The following is a 19,733-nucleotide window of genomic DNA, read 5'->3' on the forward strand; positions in this document are numbered from 1 at the left end:
ACGTCCCCCTTGGCCAGCACAGATGCAGCAAATTCATCCCATGCTCACCTGTCCCCATGAAGAGCACATCATAGGAGTGGCCATCGAGGGCCTGCACCCTGTCCACGGCCAGCTGGCTGTATGCCACGTTCTTCTTCACCAGCAGTGGCTCCCCGCCGGCCGGCTTCACCTCCTCAAACATGAGTGGATGCAGCTTGACGAAGTCCAGGACGCTGTTAGGCAGGTCCTGAGAGGAGTTGTAGCCCTTCCTGCGGGAGTGGTCCGTGATGCACTGCCCAGGGGAGATGGGGGTCAGGGAGGGAATGAGGCCACCCCACCTCCCCACCTCTGCACTCCCTGCCACTCACAGAGCCGGGCCGGGGCTCAGGCACCGCTCCATCATAGCGGGACCACTTGCGAGCCGAGTCCTGGTACTCCATGTAAGGGCCCTCAAAGGCATGCTGCACGGCCGAGATGCTGTAGCGGCACACGGCTGAGGCCTCCATGGTCCTCCTGCGGGGCAGAGCCCTGCCTGAGCCTGGGCAGACACACAGCTGCTCGCCACGAATGCATCCCCAGGTGCTCAGCACCCGCCTGCACGTCTCCAACATCTCCAGCCCCGCAGCGCCACAGACCTTTATCCCCAGCTGATTTTGCCACTGCCCTGCTCACCACTGTGCCGAGAGCGTGAAGGCAGCGTAAAAGACAGTGCTGGCCCAGTTGCCTGCATCCAGGGTGCAGACGCTGCGCAGCACCTCATAGTAGGGGATGTAGCAGACCAGGCGTGCCTTCATGAACGACGTCCACTTGCGCTGCAGGATCTTCTTCCCCCCTACGTCACTCTGGGAGGGTGCAGGGAGCATTTCTGCACAGGCTGCAGGTGGTGTCTGTCCCGCTCTGCCTGTGCGTCAGTTTCCCCCAAGAGCCAAGCGCACAGCCACTTGGCCAGCAGGGGAAGCCCTTGGCTCCCCGTGGCTGGGGACATACCTACCTTGCAGACACGGGCCACCCGGGCCACTCGGGCCACCTGGCTCTTGTCATAGAAAGATGTGGTCTCCTCACCCGCCCGCTCCGTGAAGAAGTAGTAGATTTTGTCATCATCACCCACGGGGCTGTCTTTGCTCTCCTGGACCAGCACAGAGGCCACAAACTCAGCATCTGGGGGACAGAAAATGAGAGGTGAAGACTGAAGGCCCACAATGGAACAGGGGGTCCCTCAAGGCCTTAATTTCCTCATGGAAAACTACACACGATCCCAGGGCCAGTGCCCACCCCTGCTCCATGCTCCCCAAGGTGATGCATGACATCCCACAGCCTGTGACACTGGTTTCAGGGGAGGACAGGGACATCTCACCATTCAACCAGTGTAATGGAGACTCCTCTGTCCTCAGTGGCCGCTGGTGCAGGTTTCTCCGGATGTCAGGCAGGCTCCGGAATTCGTAGCGCGTGGCTGTGTACAAGCCACCATCTGGGCAGGTGACATCAGATGCATGGCTGCTCAACACCGGGAAAGCAGGACAGCCCCAAAAGCCACCAGCATCCCCATCACTCAGGCAGAGGAGGAGGAGAAGGACCAAGTCTTGGCTTGCTAAGGCCCCCACACACAGAGCTCATCCAGCTGGGGGAACACCCCATAAGGGCACTGGGGATGGGGTCAGTGGCATCTTATATGTCCCTGCCAGCCCTGGGAAAGGTGCAGCTTACCCACAATGAGGCCAGTGTAGCCACGGGCAGGGTCATATGGGCACTTCTCCTTGCCTTCCTCAAAGTGGGATGGCAACACGAACCTGTTGGCATCCTTGAAGGGGATAAGCAACTGTGTTAGACAACAGGGGACAGATCTGCCTTGCCTGCTAGCCCCAGGCTCTCTGAGGCTGCTAGTGGGGACAAAGCAACATCTATGGCTGTACCCTCACATGGCCAGACAAACCCCTCTAGGCAACCCCAGCTGGTCAGAAACCACATGGACAGCCAGAGCCCCCAGCCAAGAACAGGGGCTCAGGGGAAAGGCGAGCCCTGGCACTCCACTGTGGCATCATGTGGGCACAGTCAGGAGTCAGCCTGCGCAGCTGATGTTCCTGGGGTGTGTCTGGCCAGCAAACGCTGTCCATCTGGGCTGTGTTCCTGGCACTGATGTCCCTGTCATGGCAGGAGTTATTTTCTTTGCAGTCTGCAGTTTGCAGTTCAAAGCATATTAAATAATGAGAAGGCCTTTCCAGTGCCGCAGTTCCTCTGCCTGACTCTCAGAACATGAAATGGTCAAACTGGACCAGTGGCACAGGTATGAGGACAGGCATGGCCTGTCTGCAGCTCTCCAGCCGTGCTGGGGACACAGCCCCAGGCTCTGAGTTCAGAAAGAAAGGTGGGCGAAGAGCAGCCAAGTCACCAAGAAGCCACTGCTTGGGGATCAAAGTCCTGCTGACAGGGGGACATGGCTGCCCCTGGCTGCTCTGCTGTGAGTCACTGCCATGGAGGGACCCTCCAGCCTGCCATAGGAAATCCCTGAGGAGGGGCCACTGAGTCACCTTCCTGTCACCATCACCCTCTGTAGGTACACTTGCCACCACCCATGAGCCAGTGTGCAGCCCCTGCTTTGGGAAGGGCCCCTGCACCAGCCAGAGCTGGGGAACAGCTCTAATGTTGGCACGTCCCACCTTGCTGCCCCTCCCCCCACCAAGCAGTGCTGCCCCCCCAGCCATCTCACTCTAGGGTCAGAGTCCAACCCCAGCTCTTCAGTGGACACCCCAGCCTGGGGTCACTTGCTCCTACCCCAAGCCAAGGAGGAGGGAACAGGGTCTGAAAGGCAGAGATCTACGGGTGGAGATGGTGGCAGAAGATGGGGGCTGTGCCACCCCAGGGTGGCATGGTGGCACAGGATGAGTAAAATCTGTGGGGCCGAGCAGGACTCACAATGGCAGCACAGAGCGGGTGGAAGGCGTAGGTGCCACAGGCGTAGAGGTGAGTGCTGTTCAGCCTCTGCAGGAACCGCACGTGGTTGAAGCACTCCGTCTGCGCGGGGGAAGGACAGGGGTCACCACCCAGGCGAAGAGGCAGCAGTCCCCTGCACTTGGCACCAACCCACCAGCTCTACCTTGTTGTCTTTGCCCTTCTGCAGGCAGTCCATCCGCTTCTCTGGGGAGGCTTCCCAGTGGATCTGCAAGGGACAGAGGGACTGCCAATGTGCTCAGAACAATAGGCAGCACCCTGCCCGTGTCCCCCCAGCCCAGGGTGAGAGCAGTCCCACGCTCCAACTTGTAGGAAGAAACTCCAGAGCACCTTCAGGAGCCTGGAGGATTTTGGGGTGTCCTTTGCAGGGGGAGCAAAGGGATGTGCTTCCCACCCTGTCCCCTGTCCTGCCAGAGTGTCCCTAAAGCAGGTAGCTCTGAGTTTGGGAATATCTTCCACTGCTGACCCCACACAGCCTGACTGGGAATAAAGACCAGACATCCACAGGGAACTTGGGGACAGCACCTCCAGGCAAGACCTGAGATGGCAAGCAGGAGGATGAGCAGGATTGGTTGGCCACAGTTTGAACAGGGAGCAGGCAGTGTGGCACAGGAGGGGACAATCGGGCAGGGGAGAGCAGGGGCCAGGCTCACCGTTCGGTGGGAGCCGTCAGCCACGTCAGTGGAGTTGAGGGCGAAGATGGCTCCCCTGGCACCCACATAGAGAATTCCCTGGTCATCCTCCAGCAGCAGGGTGCTGTAGTTGAAGGTGTGCATGCTGAAGAACCGGACGCCTGACAGCTCTGTAAAGAGAATGAGGGGGGTGAGGAGGAGCCCTGGGGCAGGCACACTCCAAGCCACCAGGAAAAGAGAGAGGACAGTCTAGGAGCAGGTAGGATGGCACCCACTGAGGTTATCAGACAGATAGGGCCAGGTGACAGGAGTTACAGCAGGAGGAAGGCAATTGGGCAGATTTAGTAGGAGGCTAAAGGCACTAATTTAACTCAGGTTCACAGAGACAATTTCCCCCTACTAACACACACAGCAGCTCAGGGGTGGGAACTTCAACATCCATGTCCAACCTAGATCTGCCACACTGTTTGGGGAACTGCTGGAGGAAGTAAAAACACATTGGCCACAACCTCAGCTCTAAACCAGGGGTTTTGAACCCAGCCAGCCCAAAAGGAAGGATGCAAAAAACCTGAACCAAAACTGCCACACAAAGAGATGGCTCCCACAGCAAGGCTGGGTGCTCCCTGCCCACCAAGCTGGAGAAACCATCCAATTTGGGGTGCTGAGAAGTGTGGGTTGGGTCTCAGCCCTGGCTGGAGAGACCCCAAGTCAGGCCAGGGAAGGCCTGGCCAGGCCTTGGGACCCAAGGCAGCTGGCAGGGAATGACTCCCAAAAGAAGACATTTATGGGTGCAAATGAAAGCTTCTCCCACCATCAGCCACTGAGCTGAGTTTCATTAACAAGGTCAGTGAAGCCATGCAGCCACGTGAGACACAATGACACTGTGGGGCTGCCTGACACCACATAGCAGCAATTAAAGAAAATCACAGAAGATTGCTCCCTGACAACAATCTGGGCCACAAGAGCACAGCCCAAGTGCGATGCCTGGCTCAGGATACCCTCTAAGTGCTGGTGGGCAGGGCCAGGAGTTGTCTCCCTCAGCTGTCAAGAAGATGCCACTAGGCTGGGCAGACCCAGGAAAACCTTTGCCCTGCTCCATCCCTTGAAGCATACTTACTCCAGGTCAGCTATGCAACAAGAGACAGTCAAGCAGGCTGTGATTTCTGGAGCCCAGGGGACTGGAGGCCCACTCCACAGAATCACAGAATCAACCAGGATGGAAGAGACCTCCAAGATCATCAAGTCCAACCAATCACCCAACCCTGTCTTATCAACTAGACCATGGCACTAAGTGCCTCATTCAGTCTTTTCTTTAATACCTTCAGTGATGGTGACCCCACCACCTCCCTGGGCAGTCTATTCCAATGGGCAATCTCTCTTTCTGTGAGAACTTCTTCCTAAGATCAAGCCTAAACTCCCCCTGCGCAGCTTGAGACTGTGTCCTCTTGTTCTGGTGCTGGTTGCCTGGGAGAAGAGACCAACCCCCACCTGGCTACAACCACCCTTCAGGTAGTTGTAGAGAGCAATAAGGTTTCCCCTGAGCCTCCTCTTCTCCAGGCTAAACAACCCCAGCTCCCTCAGCCACTTGTATCTATCCTGCTGTGCTCAGCCCCCACTCCAGACCGTGCTGGAGCTGGTAAAGGCTGGATGTGGTCACAACGCATCAAGCCTGGTGCTGGCAAAACCAAAAACCTCACCACCACCACAACCCACAAGGCCTTACCATCAAAGGTGACCGTTGTCCTGGGGGTGGCATCCAGGTCAGTGGTAGATCGGTAGCCCATGGCTGATGCCACCCCTGCCATGAAGAGAGCTGCCAGGAGATGTTCTGTGCCTCCGCTCATCTTCCCGCTCCTCTGGCAAGGGCAGCCGCCCAGCCCGCTGACACCAGGCCAGCACAGTCAATCCTCACGACAAGCTCCCCACTTCCCCAGGATGGGGCTGGCTGCAAAACCTTCCTGAAATGCAGAACACTGGGTCAGACACTCCCACTGTCCCCAGCACCACACGAGCAAGTCAGCTTGGGAAGGAGCTGGCTGTGCACATGCCTGGATGCTTGACCAGGCATGGCCTCAGACTAAGGACAGCTTCTGGGAAAAGCAAACCCTTGTTTGCCAGAAGGGAAACTGAGGCTGCATCCAGCACAGGGAGGGGATTCTGAGCTGAGCAACCCCCAACACAGCACCTCCCTGGCTCCGTGTCCATGCCACCAGAGTGGCAACGGTCACTTGCTGAGCATTGTTTTGGTTGCTTGGAGGTTCATTTTACTCCAGGTTTGCTCTGGGCTCCTTCTACATTTTCTCCTGCAGCTCCCCCTGACCAAAGGACACACTTCAACGGAGCCAGCTGATCCTCCACTGCATGTTCAACACCCAAAAAGTGGGCAAATTTGCCCCCAAAAGCAGACAGTGGGGCTTGGGGCCAAGCCCTTCTTGCAGGTCTCTTGGCATGTTGGGGTACCCCAAACCCTGCTCCCCAGACTGGCTGCAGCATTAGAGGGCTCCTGGGAAGCCCATGGCTGCTTGTCTCCTGCCATGCAAGTCATTTATCTTACCAGTTTTGCCCTTCCTGAAATGACAAGACCCCTGAGGAGAGAGGCATGGAGATGGATGCTACAGGCATGAAGCAATGTAGGGCAATGGGAAACAGATACAGGAGCTACTTGGCATCTTCATCAAGTCCTCACAAGCAAGAACAGTTTCTCCCCCCCACTGTCAGTGTTTTCCCGTGAGATTTGAGTTTCTTTTTCATTTCCAACTGCCTTGAAGCTCAGCATCCACCTCGGCTCTTGTTTTCATTTATCCAACCCCTCCTTAATAAACCCTCCCACCCGTCCTGGCTGCTTTAAGCAAAGACACTGTTTCATTTTGCAGGGGCTAAGGAGGAAGGAGACACTGGGTATCTCCAGACAGACCTCCCCATAAAGTGACCAGTGCCTGTATCTTTGCTTAGACTGGAGTATTTTTATGAACATCAAATACCTGACCCTGCAGAGAAGCTGTTCAAACATGCTTGCTGCAGATGCTTTCCCTGAAGCAAATACCTCACAAGGTCTCAGGCAAAGGGGAGGTAAACCCAAAGTGAAATGTAAGTGAAAAGGGCTTTGGGGCTGAAAAGGAGAAGCAAGAGGCTGGATGTGGTATCCAGCTGTAGTCCTCGAGCTTCTGTTAAACTGCTGTTTCCTTTGTGAGGGTTTGCACTCAGATTTGCACTGGCTGCTGCGCTGGAGCAACCCAGGAATGGGGTGGAAGGGAGACATCTCCTCCCGGCTCCATCCTGTCTTGCTGCTCCCCAGGCACCAGCCCAGCACAGAGTACCTGTACAGCACCCAAACGCAGGAGCAGGCAGGGTGCTGCCCACAGGGCTGAGCTGCCAGGGAGCTGGGGACAGCAACCTGCAACATCCTCTCTCCAAGGAACTCCTATTCCTGGGACAAGCTCTGTCTGGACAGAGGGTCTGCCTGCAAGTGATGAGCCTGGCAGGGCAATGTGAGGCAAGTGTGGGGATGGAAGTCAATGGCACCGTGTCTAGCACAAGCCAAACCCACCAAGCTTTTCAGGCAAAACAAGTGGTGGCGGCATACCTGGAGCAGCAAAGCACCCTAAAGTGCTCCAGACAGCCCTGTGCTGACACCTCTCTGTCCTGACAGCAGCACCAGAGCCATCCCAGCAACTATGGGGACCCTTCCCCAGCCTCCATGCAAGGCCATGAGCTGTAATCATGAACAAGTCATGGGAGCTGCAACGCACCCGGGATGGGAAAGCAGAGGGGAGGAGAAACCTTACAACAAGGCAAACAATGATCTCTAATAAATGAGTAACAGCCCTGCGAGCTGTCTGCATGCTGCCAGGCATCCTCACCTTATCTGCCCAGAACAAACAAGCCCTGAACTTTGCCTGCTGCCCAGCTCCAGGCACGCCGGGGATTGGAGCCTGGAGCGCAGCCGGGCAGGGCTCACGCTGTGAGCCAGCCCCAGCTAACATTTAACCAGTGTGAGCACTGAGCCAGCACAGAGGGGAGAAAAATAAAGATAATAAATTAAGCTGTGTGGCTACACAGGGTTACTGGCCAGGTAAGGACAGAGGGTAGCAGCCTCCACTGCTGCCAGGGTTGAGCTTTTTCCAGGGAAGAAGCTACACCCATTTCCTTTGCCCAAGATCAGAGGTAACTTTGTCCTAAAGGACATTTAATCAGTAAGCTGTAAAAGCTAGTTAATATTTTACTCGAAGGGAAGGGCTGCTTCAGGCTTCTCTATTCAATTTTTTTTTCATACCTAGAGTGGGGGAGAAAGAACAAGAAGGAACTGAAACCATCCTTGGCCCTGCACCAAACACCTCCAGACCCATCACTTCCCCCTTATCAGGGTGCAAGTTCAAAGTTCTGGGCAAGGGCAAGGGCTGTGAGGGTCAGGAGGAGGAGGCAGAGAAGGTTCTGATCCATGCAATCCACCAGTTGGGCTGGGGGTAGCTGAATTGCTCAAGGCCAGCACTTCCATGGGAAACAGGAAAAAGACAGGAGGGGAAATTCCACAGAGATTTTTCTTCAGGAGACACAAACAGGGGAGAGGAAGAGACTGAAAAGCCACAGTAGTTGAAATGAAATCTGGAACTTAAGAGAAAAACCCCAGTCCCAGAACTCAGCTCCCAAGCCACTCAGCCCCTTACTTACTTCCCATTGCAGGGGGAGCTGACATTGGCCCTTAATTTAGCCCCAGTTCCTGCCCCATCCAGCACCACTGGAGAAGGGTAGTGGAGGTAAGATCTGGCTGTGGAGCTGATGGCCCTCCTGAGAGCTGGGCAAAGCCAGGAACCAGCCACTCTAACCACAGCACACAACATCCACGGGGGCCAAAGACCACCCTCCTAGTCTGGTTCTTGGTGGCCCCATGGGATGCAGCCATGGCTCCCAGCATGGAGCTAGGCAAGCCCAACCCAGACAGTGGGTCCCACTGGTGGGACAGGTTTGCCAATCCCTGGGGAATGGCAGGAAGGCAGCAGGGCGGCAGAGGCGTGCGAGAGAGCGCAGGGGAGCGAGCGAGCCCCGGTCAGGTCTGACTGGGTTTACTGGGTCACGATGGAAGCTGTGCCAGCATGACTGTGCTGGCCTCAGCCTCCCACCGGCAGCCAGCCGGCCCAGCACACCCAAACAAGCTGGCTCAGTCAGCACCTCCTTGAAATCCCCATGACCAGCGTCTCTGGAGGCACAAAAAGCTTTTGATGAGTGAATTTCCCAGTGGCAGGCCTCACCAACCTGGATCCGGCCAAAGAAACCAGCCGAAGCTGCCACACCCCTCAACAGCCGCTGCACTGGCAGCTTCTGCTGGCTGTGGTGGCTCCTTCCTGCTGACCCGTGGTCCTCAATGCCATGAGGCAGCAAAACCTGGGAGCAAGAACTGACCACAAGCTGTGGTCCAACTTGCTGAGCTGGGCTGGAAAATATGGAGGGACCTCAGATGTATTCTTATGGGCCCCTCACTGCTGCTTCCTTGTCAGCACAGCCAAAATGATGCTGGATTTTTAATTTACAGGGAACCTGGGAGAAAGAATGTATGTGCCAGGTGAGAGCAGCCCTTCTCCAGCTCACCCCCAGCATCCATCCCAAACAGTGAAACAGAGATTTGCAGAGCAGGATCAGATGTTACCCCATCCTGCCAGTCTGTGGACAGCTTGGGTTGCTCCCCCAAGCTCCGGTAAAGCCCAAGAAGGTTCCTGGAACGTCTGCCAGACCTTCCTCCCCTCCTCATGGGCTGGCCCTCTTGGCATCAGCATCATGCATTCCTATGAGCAAGGACTGCTGGCTTCCCAATAGGGACCAGGATTTCCAGCAGGTCTCTTCTGGGTTACTGGGTTGCAAGACAGCCTTAGCAGAGCTCTCGGCAGGGACTGCACCAGGAGACACAGCTTACGCCTTGCCTTTTCGTGTCAGCCCAGCCCAGGCAGTCCAAACCCTGGGCACTCAATTCAGCTTTACTTATCAGGACCAAACCCAGCACATGATCCCCACTGGCCCCTCTGCTTCCCCTGCCATTCCCACTAGCCCAGCTCTATTTTACCCATTATGGGGACCCATGCAAGTGCCCTCAGGTTCAGCTGAAACAGCCCAACCAGCTCTTGTTGCAGATTGGGGAAAGTGCTTGCCACAGGGCTCAAAGCAAGGAGACCTCCCTGCTCCCAGGTATGGGAATGAGCCAAGGAATTACAGAGGAAAAAAAACATCAGGTGAGAGGTTAGCCTGCCCCCCTGCCTGGCTGCAAGCATAGCACATTTGGAGCCCCCTTTCCCCAGAGCTGGCAGACCTTGGGTGAGGAATTCAGTGAGATGCAAGAAGAGAAGCCAGGATGAAGGTTGCCAGGCAACTTTAATTCAGTCCTTGACGAACTTCCAGCACTTTGCTTCTGCTGCAGAGCTCAACCAGCAAATGGTAAAACATCAGGTCCACCTCAAAGATGTGGTGTCCATCCATCTGTCTGCCCATCCGAGAGGCTTGCTCATGTCCCTGTGCCTGGGGTGCCCTGCAAGGCAACGAGCTCCCCACAGCAGCAGCATCCCTGAAGGCCAGCCCAGGACGAGCTGCCCTTCCTGGCAGAGATTAGCAGGGGCAGGCTTTGACCCGTGGGACTGTGCTGGCGCTGCTGCAAGGGTATTTCTCAACCAGTCAGGATTTTTGTCAACAACAGCAAGAAAAAAATGCTAACATGCTGAAAGTCCTCTGGGAAGAGTGGATCTGTGCTGGGTTTGGGGGCTAGAGAAGAGGAGGGAAGGAGCACAGTGACCTCCCGGGAGACCCTTGATGAGTTTATTTTAGTTCCTTTCTTTAAACAAAACCACATTTGACCTCGAGATGCTTCACTGCACATGCATGAGAGCTTTGGTGATTCAGGAAGCAGATTTATCCCTCCCCAAATTTGGAATTCAGGCACAGCAGAAGGGAGGGAAAGCAGAGACACTGACTCCTCTCAAGGATCATCCCTCCCTGCTCCCACTGCAAAGCCCCCCCCTCCCCCCAGCACAGCCGCTGTGGAGCCAGGAGGCCAGGCAGCAGGCACCAGCAGGCCATGGGAACAGGCTCTGAACTCCCCAAGCATGGCACAGCCCCCATCCGCCGCCGGCAAAGCCCAAAACATCTGGCAGAGGAAAGCACCCAGCCCCGACCCCACCAGCGTCACAGCAGGGAGGAGGAGTGTGGCGGAGCAAAGTGATGGATGGGACAGTGGTGAGGCCAGTTAGGGACACAGGCTGGTTTAAGGGACACTAGTGCTGGCGGGAACCAGATATCTAAACATCCCTCAAAAAACAAGCTGATCCATTAGCAATAAAACTAACAACAGCTGAACTTCCAACAGATTTGCCTCAGTGGTCCCCCTCCAACACCACGCCTTTTTCCCTGTCACCCTACAGCATCCCACTGGGGGATACTGCTGGCTCGGCAAGGGATAGGATCCAGCCATGGCATCCTCCTGCATGGTTGCAGGGATTGGGGCATTTTAAGCTTCTCCCCAGCTCCTCGTTTTCTCTGTTCTTACAAGAACTTGCTCCTCTCCTCAGCCAGGTTGGGTCTGACATAAGACAGGAGGTTCAAAGGGGCTGACAGGCAGCTCATTGCCAAGTCCCCAGGAGAGCTTTCCCAACATTCTCATTCAAACCCACCCAAAAAACCCAGCTGAAATAATAAGGAAAGCTGCTCTGGCCTGTGCCCTGGGCAGGCATCACCTGTCTATGGCTACCTGCCAGGCACAGCAGAGACCTCCTCTTCCACAGCTCTCAGAGCACCACAAGCTGATGGCAAGAGCAAGGTGCCCAAGACAGCAGCACAGAGAGCTCCTCCACTCCTCTATATGGAAAACCTACCAATGCCAGACATCAGTCAAAACAGCTCCTTGCTCAGCTCCATTGCCCAAAAAGCCTTGATGAAAGCTGGCCTAGGAAGAAAGGGTGCAGGGCAGGGAGGCTGAAGGGCCAGCTTGCAGCTCAGCAGCAGGGCCAGGTATGCTAAGGGATACCCTGGCCTGCCCAGACCAGGCATTGCTGAGCAGGGCAGCAAATCTCCCCTTACAACAGCAACTCCCTGTGTGCTGAAGACCATTTGGCTCTTGCAAGCTGGCAGCGAGGACACAATCCCCGTAAGTTTTCCCTCCCATCCAGCACATCTTCCACTGTGGAAACCCCACAGCAGCAGCCCTGGGCTAAGCCCACAGCCCAGCACCTGAGAGCCCACCTGGGAGCTGCACAGGAATTGTGAAATGAAACTGGAAGATGCTGAGATACAGTGGCCCAACCCTGACTTCAACTCATTGCCAGCTTACCCCCACATCCAGGTCACAGGGAGGCAGCCAAGCCTTAAGAAGTGGGGTGCAGAGCCCTGAGGCTCTGATCTCCTCCACGGTAGGGAAGATGCATGCTCAGCGCTAGCAACATCGTTCCCAAACCCAAACATTTTTCCATCCTTTCCTGCCTTATTTGCAGCATGCCAGACTTCACCACTTGCTGGCAGGCCCTTGGGGGCTGGGACAGACAGACAGACAACTGGACCGACAGCCCTCCACATCACAGCAAAGTTTCCCAGCGAGGGGGCATTTGCATCCATGTGGCTCAGCGCTGGATCCAATCTGCAATTCACCCTTCAAAGGCGTTGTGGACGACACACATTGTCTCCACAGCAGAAGCAGAAAAAATAATTGTAGAATTAAATTCCCAGGAACAATTAGAAAGAAAATGGGAAAAAGAAAAGAAAAAAAACAAACCCAAATCCCAACCCTAAATTTCAGAGCCAGAAGATTTCAAGGCTTCTGAATTCATCTGCTCATCCCCATGGCTGCGCTGTGTTTTATTTCACTGGGTTCATACAATGCAAGACAAGGAATTAACTCGGGTGTTTGTTTAGAGCCGGTTTGTCTTCCAGGGTTTTGTTTTTTTCCAAAGCCAGGTTTGAGTTTCAAAGACGTTTCTTGGCAATGCCTGGGCTTCCCACTGTCGGTGCACAGAGCACAGAGCTTCCCTGAGGGGAAACCAAGGCTCAGAAATCCTATACGACCTGGGGTCCCCTCGGAAACAGGGGCAAGAGCTGGAGCGCACTACTCAGCTTGCTTGGTTGGAACGTGGAGCATTCCACCCCAAACCTGTCCCTTTCCCTTTCATTTATTCCAAAGATAAACTGTTTTCTTTTCAAAAGCCCAGCAAAACCAGATGATGGGAGTGGTTTTATGGCTACCAGCTTTAACAATCTCTTCTTGTTTTCTCCACTTTACCTCCAGCACAGCTTCAAATTTTGGGTCAAACTCAATCTGATATTCAGCTTCTTGTTCAAAACTGCACAGCACAAGGCAGTAGCACCTGGCCATTCCCACAGCCATTTGCATACCACAGGCTTTGCTCCCCAAAAATCAGTTCCCCCCCTTATTTGCATGGGCTGGGCTTCACAACAGGCAAATGAGAGTGATCCACGAGGTAAGGAGAGGTAGGGTTGTACCTGGTGGGGAAGCTTTTAAGCAATGAGATAAGCACAAGTCAGAGCACGACATAACTCACAGAGCTGCATCCTGTCCCCTGCACCAGTGGGTAACACCACATCTGAAACCCTCAGTTTCCTTCATCTCTGAACAGCAAAGCTCAAGCCCCAGGAGTATGGAGGGGGGATGGGTTTGGTGATGATCATGCTATGGCAAAGCCCTCTTGCTGGTAAATCACCAGAAGCAGTGGCATGGCCAAGTGAGGGAGGATGACAGCGACTGTAGTGCTTCCTTCCTTTGAAGAGGAACAGGCACCCGTCCAGCCCCCATGGCAGCATCCAGTCACTGTCGGCATTCCCAGCAGAGGAATATACAAAGCAGTGGGTCCCTCCAGACCAGCTTCCTCCACCAAACCTCCCATCATATGAGCCACTTCCCAACAAGTCCCATCAAGATGCCAAGCGGAGCCGCAGGCAAGCGCAGGGAGGGAAATTCCTCGCACACGGCCAGGCAAGGCTGGCACAGCGTCTCCACCACACCCACTGCTGCCCTCCTGCATGGGGTGCTGGCATGGCCCCCCCATCACCAGTCCTGCCAAATGCACCTGGATGTTTTTTCCCAGACACACAATCTGCCAGATTTGCTGAATAAACCTCCCAGCTTCAGCAAACCTGCTGCATTCCTGGCGGGGAAAGTGGTAAAAGGTTCACATGGATGTTGGAAAAGGCAGGGGGGGAAGAACAAACCTACGACACAAAGCTCTCATCTGCAGAAACCGAAAGGGTTGTTGGGGTTTTGTTATTTTGGTTTTTTTTCCCCTCCGGTTGCAACACAAAACCAAAGTCATGATGCAAATCTCTGCGTGCTGGGGGGCAGCTCTCTGCTCCGTGTGCCTCCGGGCAGAGCAAGCCTGGCCAAATCGAGATGAAACAGAGACAAGACCTGCAGACGCACACACGGCACCGTTGCAGCCATCCCGTCTGGGTCTGGGGCTCAGGCAGGGGGCTTCAGCCTGCACCCGCCACGAAACAAGGCAAAGCAGCTGGAGCCCACAGTGGCAGGCCCACTCACACAAAAAATGCCATCGTTATCATTAATAATTTCCCTGCCCCTGGGGGAATCTGCACTCCTCATCCATTTTGGGCAGTCTCTTTGTCTTTGGAGACTGTTTTTCTTGGCACTTGAAAAGCCCTTTCACGGTTCTCCCTCCTACTTCACACTCTCAGTTCTAAAGGACAGGCACAAGCCACTGGCCTGTCTCGGTACTCATGGGGAAGCAAAGAGAGCCCCAAATCCAGTGCTGCCTGGCTGCACAGCAGATCCCTTCTCACCCTTGCGTCACCAAGGAGATGCAGTTCAACCCAATGCAGACAAGCCCCCAGCACAAGCTGGCCCATTCCACCCGGGGGCATCCGCAGCCCCCACTGCAATTCATCCCAGAGAGATGAATCCCAAGGAGCAAGGCTCAAGCAAGCCACATGCCAAAGCACCCCCTGCCTCCCAACGGGAAAGAGGGGAGTCAGGGATTACACTGTGCCACCTGGTATCGGGTTAGTACCTTGTCTCAGCCTGCTGAAATACCAGCTTCCCCCAGATAACACTGAGCCTCCCCAGATAATGCCAGCAGTCCCCATCCCTGCAGATCCCAAATGCCCTCAATCTGCTGTGGAAAGGAGGGGCTGTATCTAGCGTTCCCCCTAGAAGATGGTGCCATGTCTGGCTGCAAGTCCCACCACTCTCCCCTCACGCCCTCAGGGCTACCCGCACTGCCACCAGATCTGCATATCCCCACCCCCTCTCCAGTTCATCACCCCTAAATCCTCACCTGCACCAGATCTTCCCTTACCCTCTCCATCCTGCCCCCATAGCTCTGCCCCCCATTTCTCCCCAGGGCATCATTCCCTGGACTTTGACTCCAGCAGGTCAGACTTCTGCTCCTCCTTCTCTGGACCCAGCCTGTGCAGCCTGCACCCCACCTTGCCTATGCATGCAGCACCTGCACCCCATACCCCAGATCCTGCCTGTGGACTTAGCATCCAGACCCAGCACCCGAGTACCCAGACCCAGCGTTCCCAATCCTGCTTGTGGACCTGGACCAAGACTTAACACCCCAGATCCACCACACTCAATGCTGCCTGCGGATTCAGCATTCAGACCCAGTGCCCCCCGACCCTGCTCTGCAGACTCAGCACCCAGCTCGTGCCTGTGCATGCAGCACCCACACCTAGCACCCCAGGCCTGTGGACTCAGCACCCGGATCCAGTACCTCAGATACTGCAAACACAGACCCAGATCCAGCAAACCAGACTCTGCCATGGAACTCAACACCTAGATCCAGCACCCCAGATCTTGCCTGTGGACTCATCAGCCAGAACCTGACCCGGCATCCCAGGCTCTGCTGAAGGACTCAACAATCAGAACCAGCTCTCCAATCCTTCCTGTGGATCCGGACCGAAACCCAGCACCCTAAATTCACCACCCCCGATCATTCAGCACTCAGATCTAGTACCACCGACCCTTCCTTGTGGACGCAGCTTCCAGCCCCCTCACCCAGATCCAGCTTTCCACATCCTGCCTGTGGACGTGGATCCGGACTCGGCACCTGGATCCAGCCCTCCCGGCCCTTCCTGTGGACTCGGACGCAGCACGCGGCCGGCGGCTGTCCCCACTCGCGTCCCTTCGGCACTTGCCTGGCACGGTGCGGTGCGGTGCGGTGCGGCTCTGCTCTGCCCGGCGGCGCAAGCAGGTGCGGCCGGTGCGGCGGAGCGCGGCGCGGTAACGGCGCACCCCTGGCGCAGCCCGGCTGTGCGCGGCCCCGCCGTGCCGTGCCGAGCCGAGCCGCGCTGTTCTCACTGTACCGCCCTCTGCCGGCCGCGCTGGTGCGCGCAGCCTGCGAGCGGAGGCCGGACACAACCGGCCCCCCGGAGCCACTCGGCCGCCGGCATGGGGCCCGCAGAGGAGGGCAGGGGCGGCAGGGAGCCGGGGAGCCGCGGCTGGGCCACTCCCGCGTGCGAGAGGTTTCTGCGACCAATGCAGGGAGGGAGGTGGAGACGTTTCCTTCCACCCCCAGCCCATGGACGGTCAACGCCATAGCCACATGGAGTGTGCCGGGGAGGGGGGGCAGAGGGTTCGCTCAGCACGGGCAGTTTGGATTCTACGGCCCCCGAAAAGCTTCTGGCAGAAGAATCTGCGTTCAATTCCGTTGCAAGGCCAGGCAGGCGAGAAGGGCTCACAACTTGGGCTCGTCACTATAAAAAACGTGTTCCTGAATACAGATAGCATCACCTCACTCTGCCAACGCAGCACATGCGGTGTCATCACACCAGAGCCATGCTGTCATCACACCACAGCCACCATGCCTGCTGAGACTCCTTGCTTCCCAAACCCACTCCAGCCCTTCACAGATGCATTGCACGCCTGACTAAGATGCCATGCCCCATCTTCTCCATCCTCCTCACGTGCACATCCCTGTTTAGTCTGTTTACACATGGTGAAAACTTGTTTGGAAACACAGGCAGGTAATGGTTTCTCTAGAGCCCACTGTGAAGCCTTCTTTTGTTCTGGGTGGCTTCTGCGGCTCCTCCCCACAGGCAGGAGCTGCCAGGTTCAGGCCTGTGTTTGCTTTCCTTTCGCAAGCTTTCAATGCCTGGCCAGCCCTGCCTCCTCACCCGTCTCAGCGGCAGGCCTCCCAAAAGCAAAACCCTGAGCACTGTGTGTAATCGGCAGGTTGGATCTAGGGCAATTGGAAATCAGCTGCAACGGGAGGTGCTGTACCTGCACACACTTGATTGCAGCTCCTGAAGCTGGCAGGGTGTCTGTGTGCTGCTAGCCTGTAGTTACAAAGCCATGCATTGCCCAGTCCCAGTTTTGGCACCCTTGGACACTGATTCATCCCCTCCACTTCACAATGAACCCACACAAGGGGTGAGGTCTCCAGGAAGGAGACAAGGGCCTCACTTATGCTATGCACTTTAGACCTGGACCCCAATGGCAGGGCTAAGTGTTGAGCAGGTTCTGCTGAAGTTACTGAGCACTGCCTGGCTATAAGGATCAGCCTCAGCTGAGTTCTCCCCATCACCTGGAACTTTTAGGGTTGCTAAGGCTGTAGGGTCTTACTGTGGGGATCCTAGCTAAGGATGTCCCTGGTCACTGCAGGGCAGTTGGACTAGATGACCTATAAAGGTCCCTTCTTAGCCAAAGTATTCTATGATTTTACACATGCTGTGGATGGGAGAGAGAGGCTTGAATCCACCCAGTCCCCCCACAATGGCTGGTCTCAGCCAAGCAGGGACCAATCTGGATGCTTCTGTGGATGTGGTGGCTCCTGTCACCCTCATGCACACTCGCCAAGCAGCTACAATCCCCTTGCCTGTCACAAGATGCCACGGCCTGTTCATTGTCCCTTCTCCCAGGGACCCCAGGAGAGCAGAGCAGAGATGCTACCCACCTCTCCCAGTCCTCCCGCCCTTACTTGCTGTACACTCCAGAGATTAATTACCATTTCCTCCTGTCCTTGGGCTAAACCTCAGCGTCTCCTCCACACCTCACAGTGCCTCACCTTGCCTCTCCACCCACCCTGCGGAAGTGGGATACCCACGCACTGGGAGCTGGGCTCACCCACAGCCTTGCCTGGCCAGACCCAGAGCACTGCATGGGCAACAGGAGGGCAGGTTAAGATAGCAGGGACTGCCCATGAAGCAGGGGTGGTTTTGGTCATCCAGGGATGAAAGGTTTAAGTGCTGCAAGACAGCCAGTACCCCACATCCGCTCTAAACCCTATCCCCTACCTTAACAGAGGCGCAGATGGAGGGTGCAGGGCCACTTATAGGGAGAGCTGGTCCATATGTGCTGGGTGAGAGGGTGCCAGTGCTGACAGAGTTCTCTCCAAGGCTCTGTCCCTCTCCAGGACGCTGCATCCCGCAGCAATACTCCCTGCCAGCACAGGCAGGCACCCACCCACGTGGCTGCAAGCTGAACACAGCACAAATCGGAGCTTCATTAGCTCCTGGCCCCACAGTGGGGTAATTAGTGCATGAGCAAAGAGCAAGCAGAGCCTCACACTGCCTATTTGCAGGCCTGAGCTTGTGAGGCTTTAATTAATTAACACAAAACATCGGCAGCTGCAAACATCTATTTTCAGAGCCTTTGCTGGCTGCTGCCCCCGTGAGATTGGCTGAAGGAATTTAGGGCCCCCTGAGGTTGAAGGCCGGGGCCTTGCTCTTATTTCCCTAGCTCTCCCATGAGCCAGAGTGGGTGGGAGCTGAACCATAGCCACCCCACGCTGGTGCCTGCATCCCTTTGCTCTGCAGAACAGTGCTGCTGAGCTGATAGGTTTTGCTTGTGCTCCAGCCTCAGCCCAGAGCCAGCAAGGCGCTGGAAGGGTTATCTCCTATTGCAGCAGCCCTTCTCCCAGCCCATGGGACAGCCTGAAGCAGGGGGTCCTTTGAGTGCCACAGCACCTTGGGAAACTGCTCTCCCCACAGCCACACAAGGAGATTTTATCCCTACTGCTCTCTCCCCGTTGATCCAAGCAGCTTTTAGGAAAAAGAGATGTTTTAGTGCCCTGATCACCAGCACAGAGACTGGTTTCTGTTTAATTTCTTCTCATTGTCACTTAAACACCACGTCTCAGAGAGAGAGAGAGCGGGGCAGAGCAGGCTTGTCCCATGTCACAGACCCATCCACACAAGGTTCAGCTGGCTTTTGCCTGTGCTGGCAGTTGCCTGTCACAGCATAGGCCTGTCACTCTGGCACACAGCAATGCCAGGTGGATGCCCATGATGCCCATGCTCAGCTGGTATGTTTAGGTTCACTCTACCCACAGAAGCAGATAGAAATACCCCTAGACAGGCTCTTTTCCCCCTCTGATGCTCAAGGAGCCAGGGCAGAGACACAGCAGCTCTTGTGTTTCAGTTGGCACTGCACCCCTATCCCAGCTGGCATCCCAGATGATGTGAGGAATTATAACAGGGCCACAGCGCCGTAAAATATTGATGGGATTAGCACGGATCAGCTCTCCCAGTGCACATGCCATGCTCACCCCAAGCCTGGGAGCCAGTGATCTGCATGCACTCAGGTTGCAGCTCAGTGCCCAGGGCTACAGCGCTGCCAGGTGCTCCCTGCTAAACCCCCAGCCAGAGACATTTCTCCAGCCACCGCCAGCTTGCAGCCTTCGTAGAGAGACATGAGGGGCTCTGCTGCAGCAGAAGACGTGCATTACAGACATGCATTAAGCTGCTTAATGCACAACCCCACTGTGCCTCAGGCTCTGCTGGGGATGAAGCATTGTCTGATTTGGTTGTAGCTCAGCATACACTGCCACCCTGGGCCCCAAGGGCCCCCCAGCCTGTTTGCAGCCCCAAAACATGACAGCTCGCAGGCTTCATCCTCTCCCTCCCCTTCGCCCCCTCTCAAGTTCAACGTGTGTGACCAGGACCATAGAGGATGCCCTATGCATGGGTGTGTCCCAGGTGAATAGTGAGATGCCCTCACCTTCCCTGCTCGCTGTGTGCCCCTGCTCCTGCTACTAGGAACCAGGTTTAGCTAGGAAGAGAGTTTCATTGTGGAACACAGCAATTTAAATACAAACAGCTTAGCAGGACTGACTAACAAGCAACATTAAATTTGAAATACACTGGCAGGAGCCATCGCAGCAGCAGCATATTGTGAAGCCCCTAGTTTTCGGGTTGCAGCACTGATGGGGTGTTGGTGCGGATAGGATAGGATAGGAT

General features: G+C 55.8%; 1 protein-coding gene across 3 annotated transcripts in view; it reads right to left on the reverse strand.

The window, feature by feature from the left end:
* The window catches only part of SEMA4G (semaphorin 4G), a 31,912-nt gene that overhangs the window by 3,532 nt on the left and 8,647 nt on the right, over positions 1–19,733 (reverse strand). Inside the window, exons 1-11 of one of the 3 annotated variants that reach the window (XM_068169738.1) lie at positions 17,790–17,855; positions 5,281–5,515; positions 3,579–3,727; positions 3,071–3,133; positions 2,890–2,988; positions 1,684–1,777; positions 1,334–1,447; positions 971–1,137; positions 652–821; positions 348–492; positions 49–271 (exon numbers count right to left, since the gene is read on the reverse strand). In XM_068169738.1, coding sequence (XP_068025839.1) covers positions 49–271; positions 348–492; positions 652–821; positions 971–1,137; positions 1,334–1,447; positions 1,684–1,777; positions 2,890–2,988; positions 3,071–3,133; positions 3,579–3,727; positions 5,281–5,401 — 1,345 coding nt within the window. In that variant the 5' untranslated portion in view covers positions 5,402–5,515; positions 17,790–17,855. Of the gene's footprint in view, positions 1–48; positions 272–347; positions 493–651; positions 822–970; positions 1,138–1,333; positions 1,448–1,683; positions 1,778–2,889; positions 2,989–3,070; positions 3,134–3,578; positions 3,728–5,280; positions 5,516–14,827; positions 15,832–17,789; positions 17,856–19,733 lie in introns of those variants that run through there. The other 2 variants (XM_068169737.1, XM_068169736.1) reach the window with 2 other exon arrangements.

The sequence above is a fragment of the Melanerpes formicivorus genome, unplaced genomic scaffold (assembly GCF_026170545.1).
Source record: "Melanerpes formicivorus ecotype bairdi unplaced genomic scaffold, bMelFor1.0.p_v2 SCAF_219, whole genome shotgun sequence".
Lineage (NCBI taxonomy): Eukaryota > Metazoa > Chordata > Aves > Piciformes > Picidae > Melanerpes > Melanerpes formicivorus.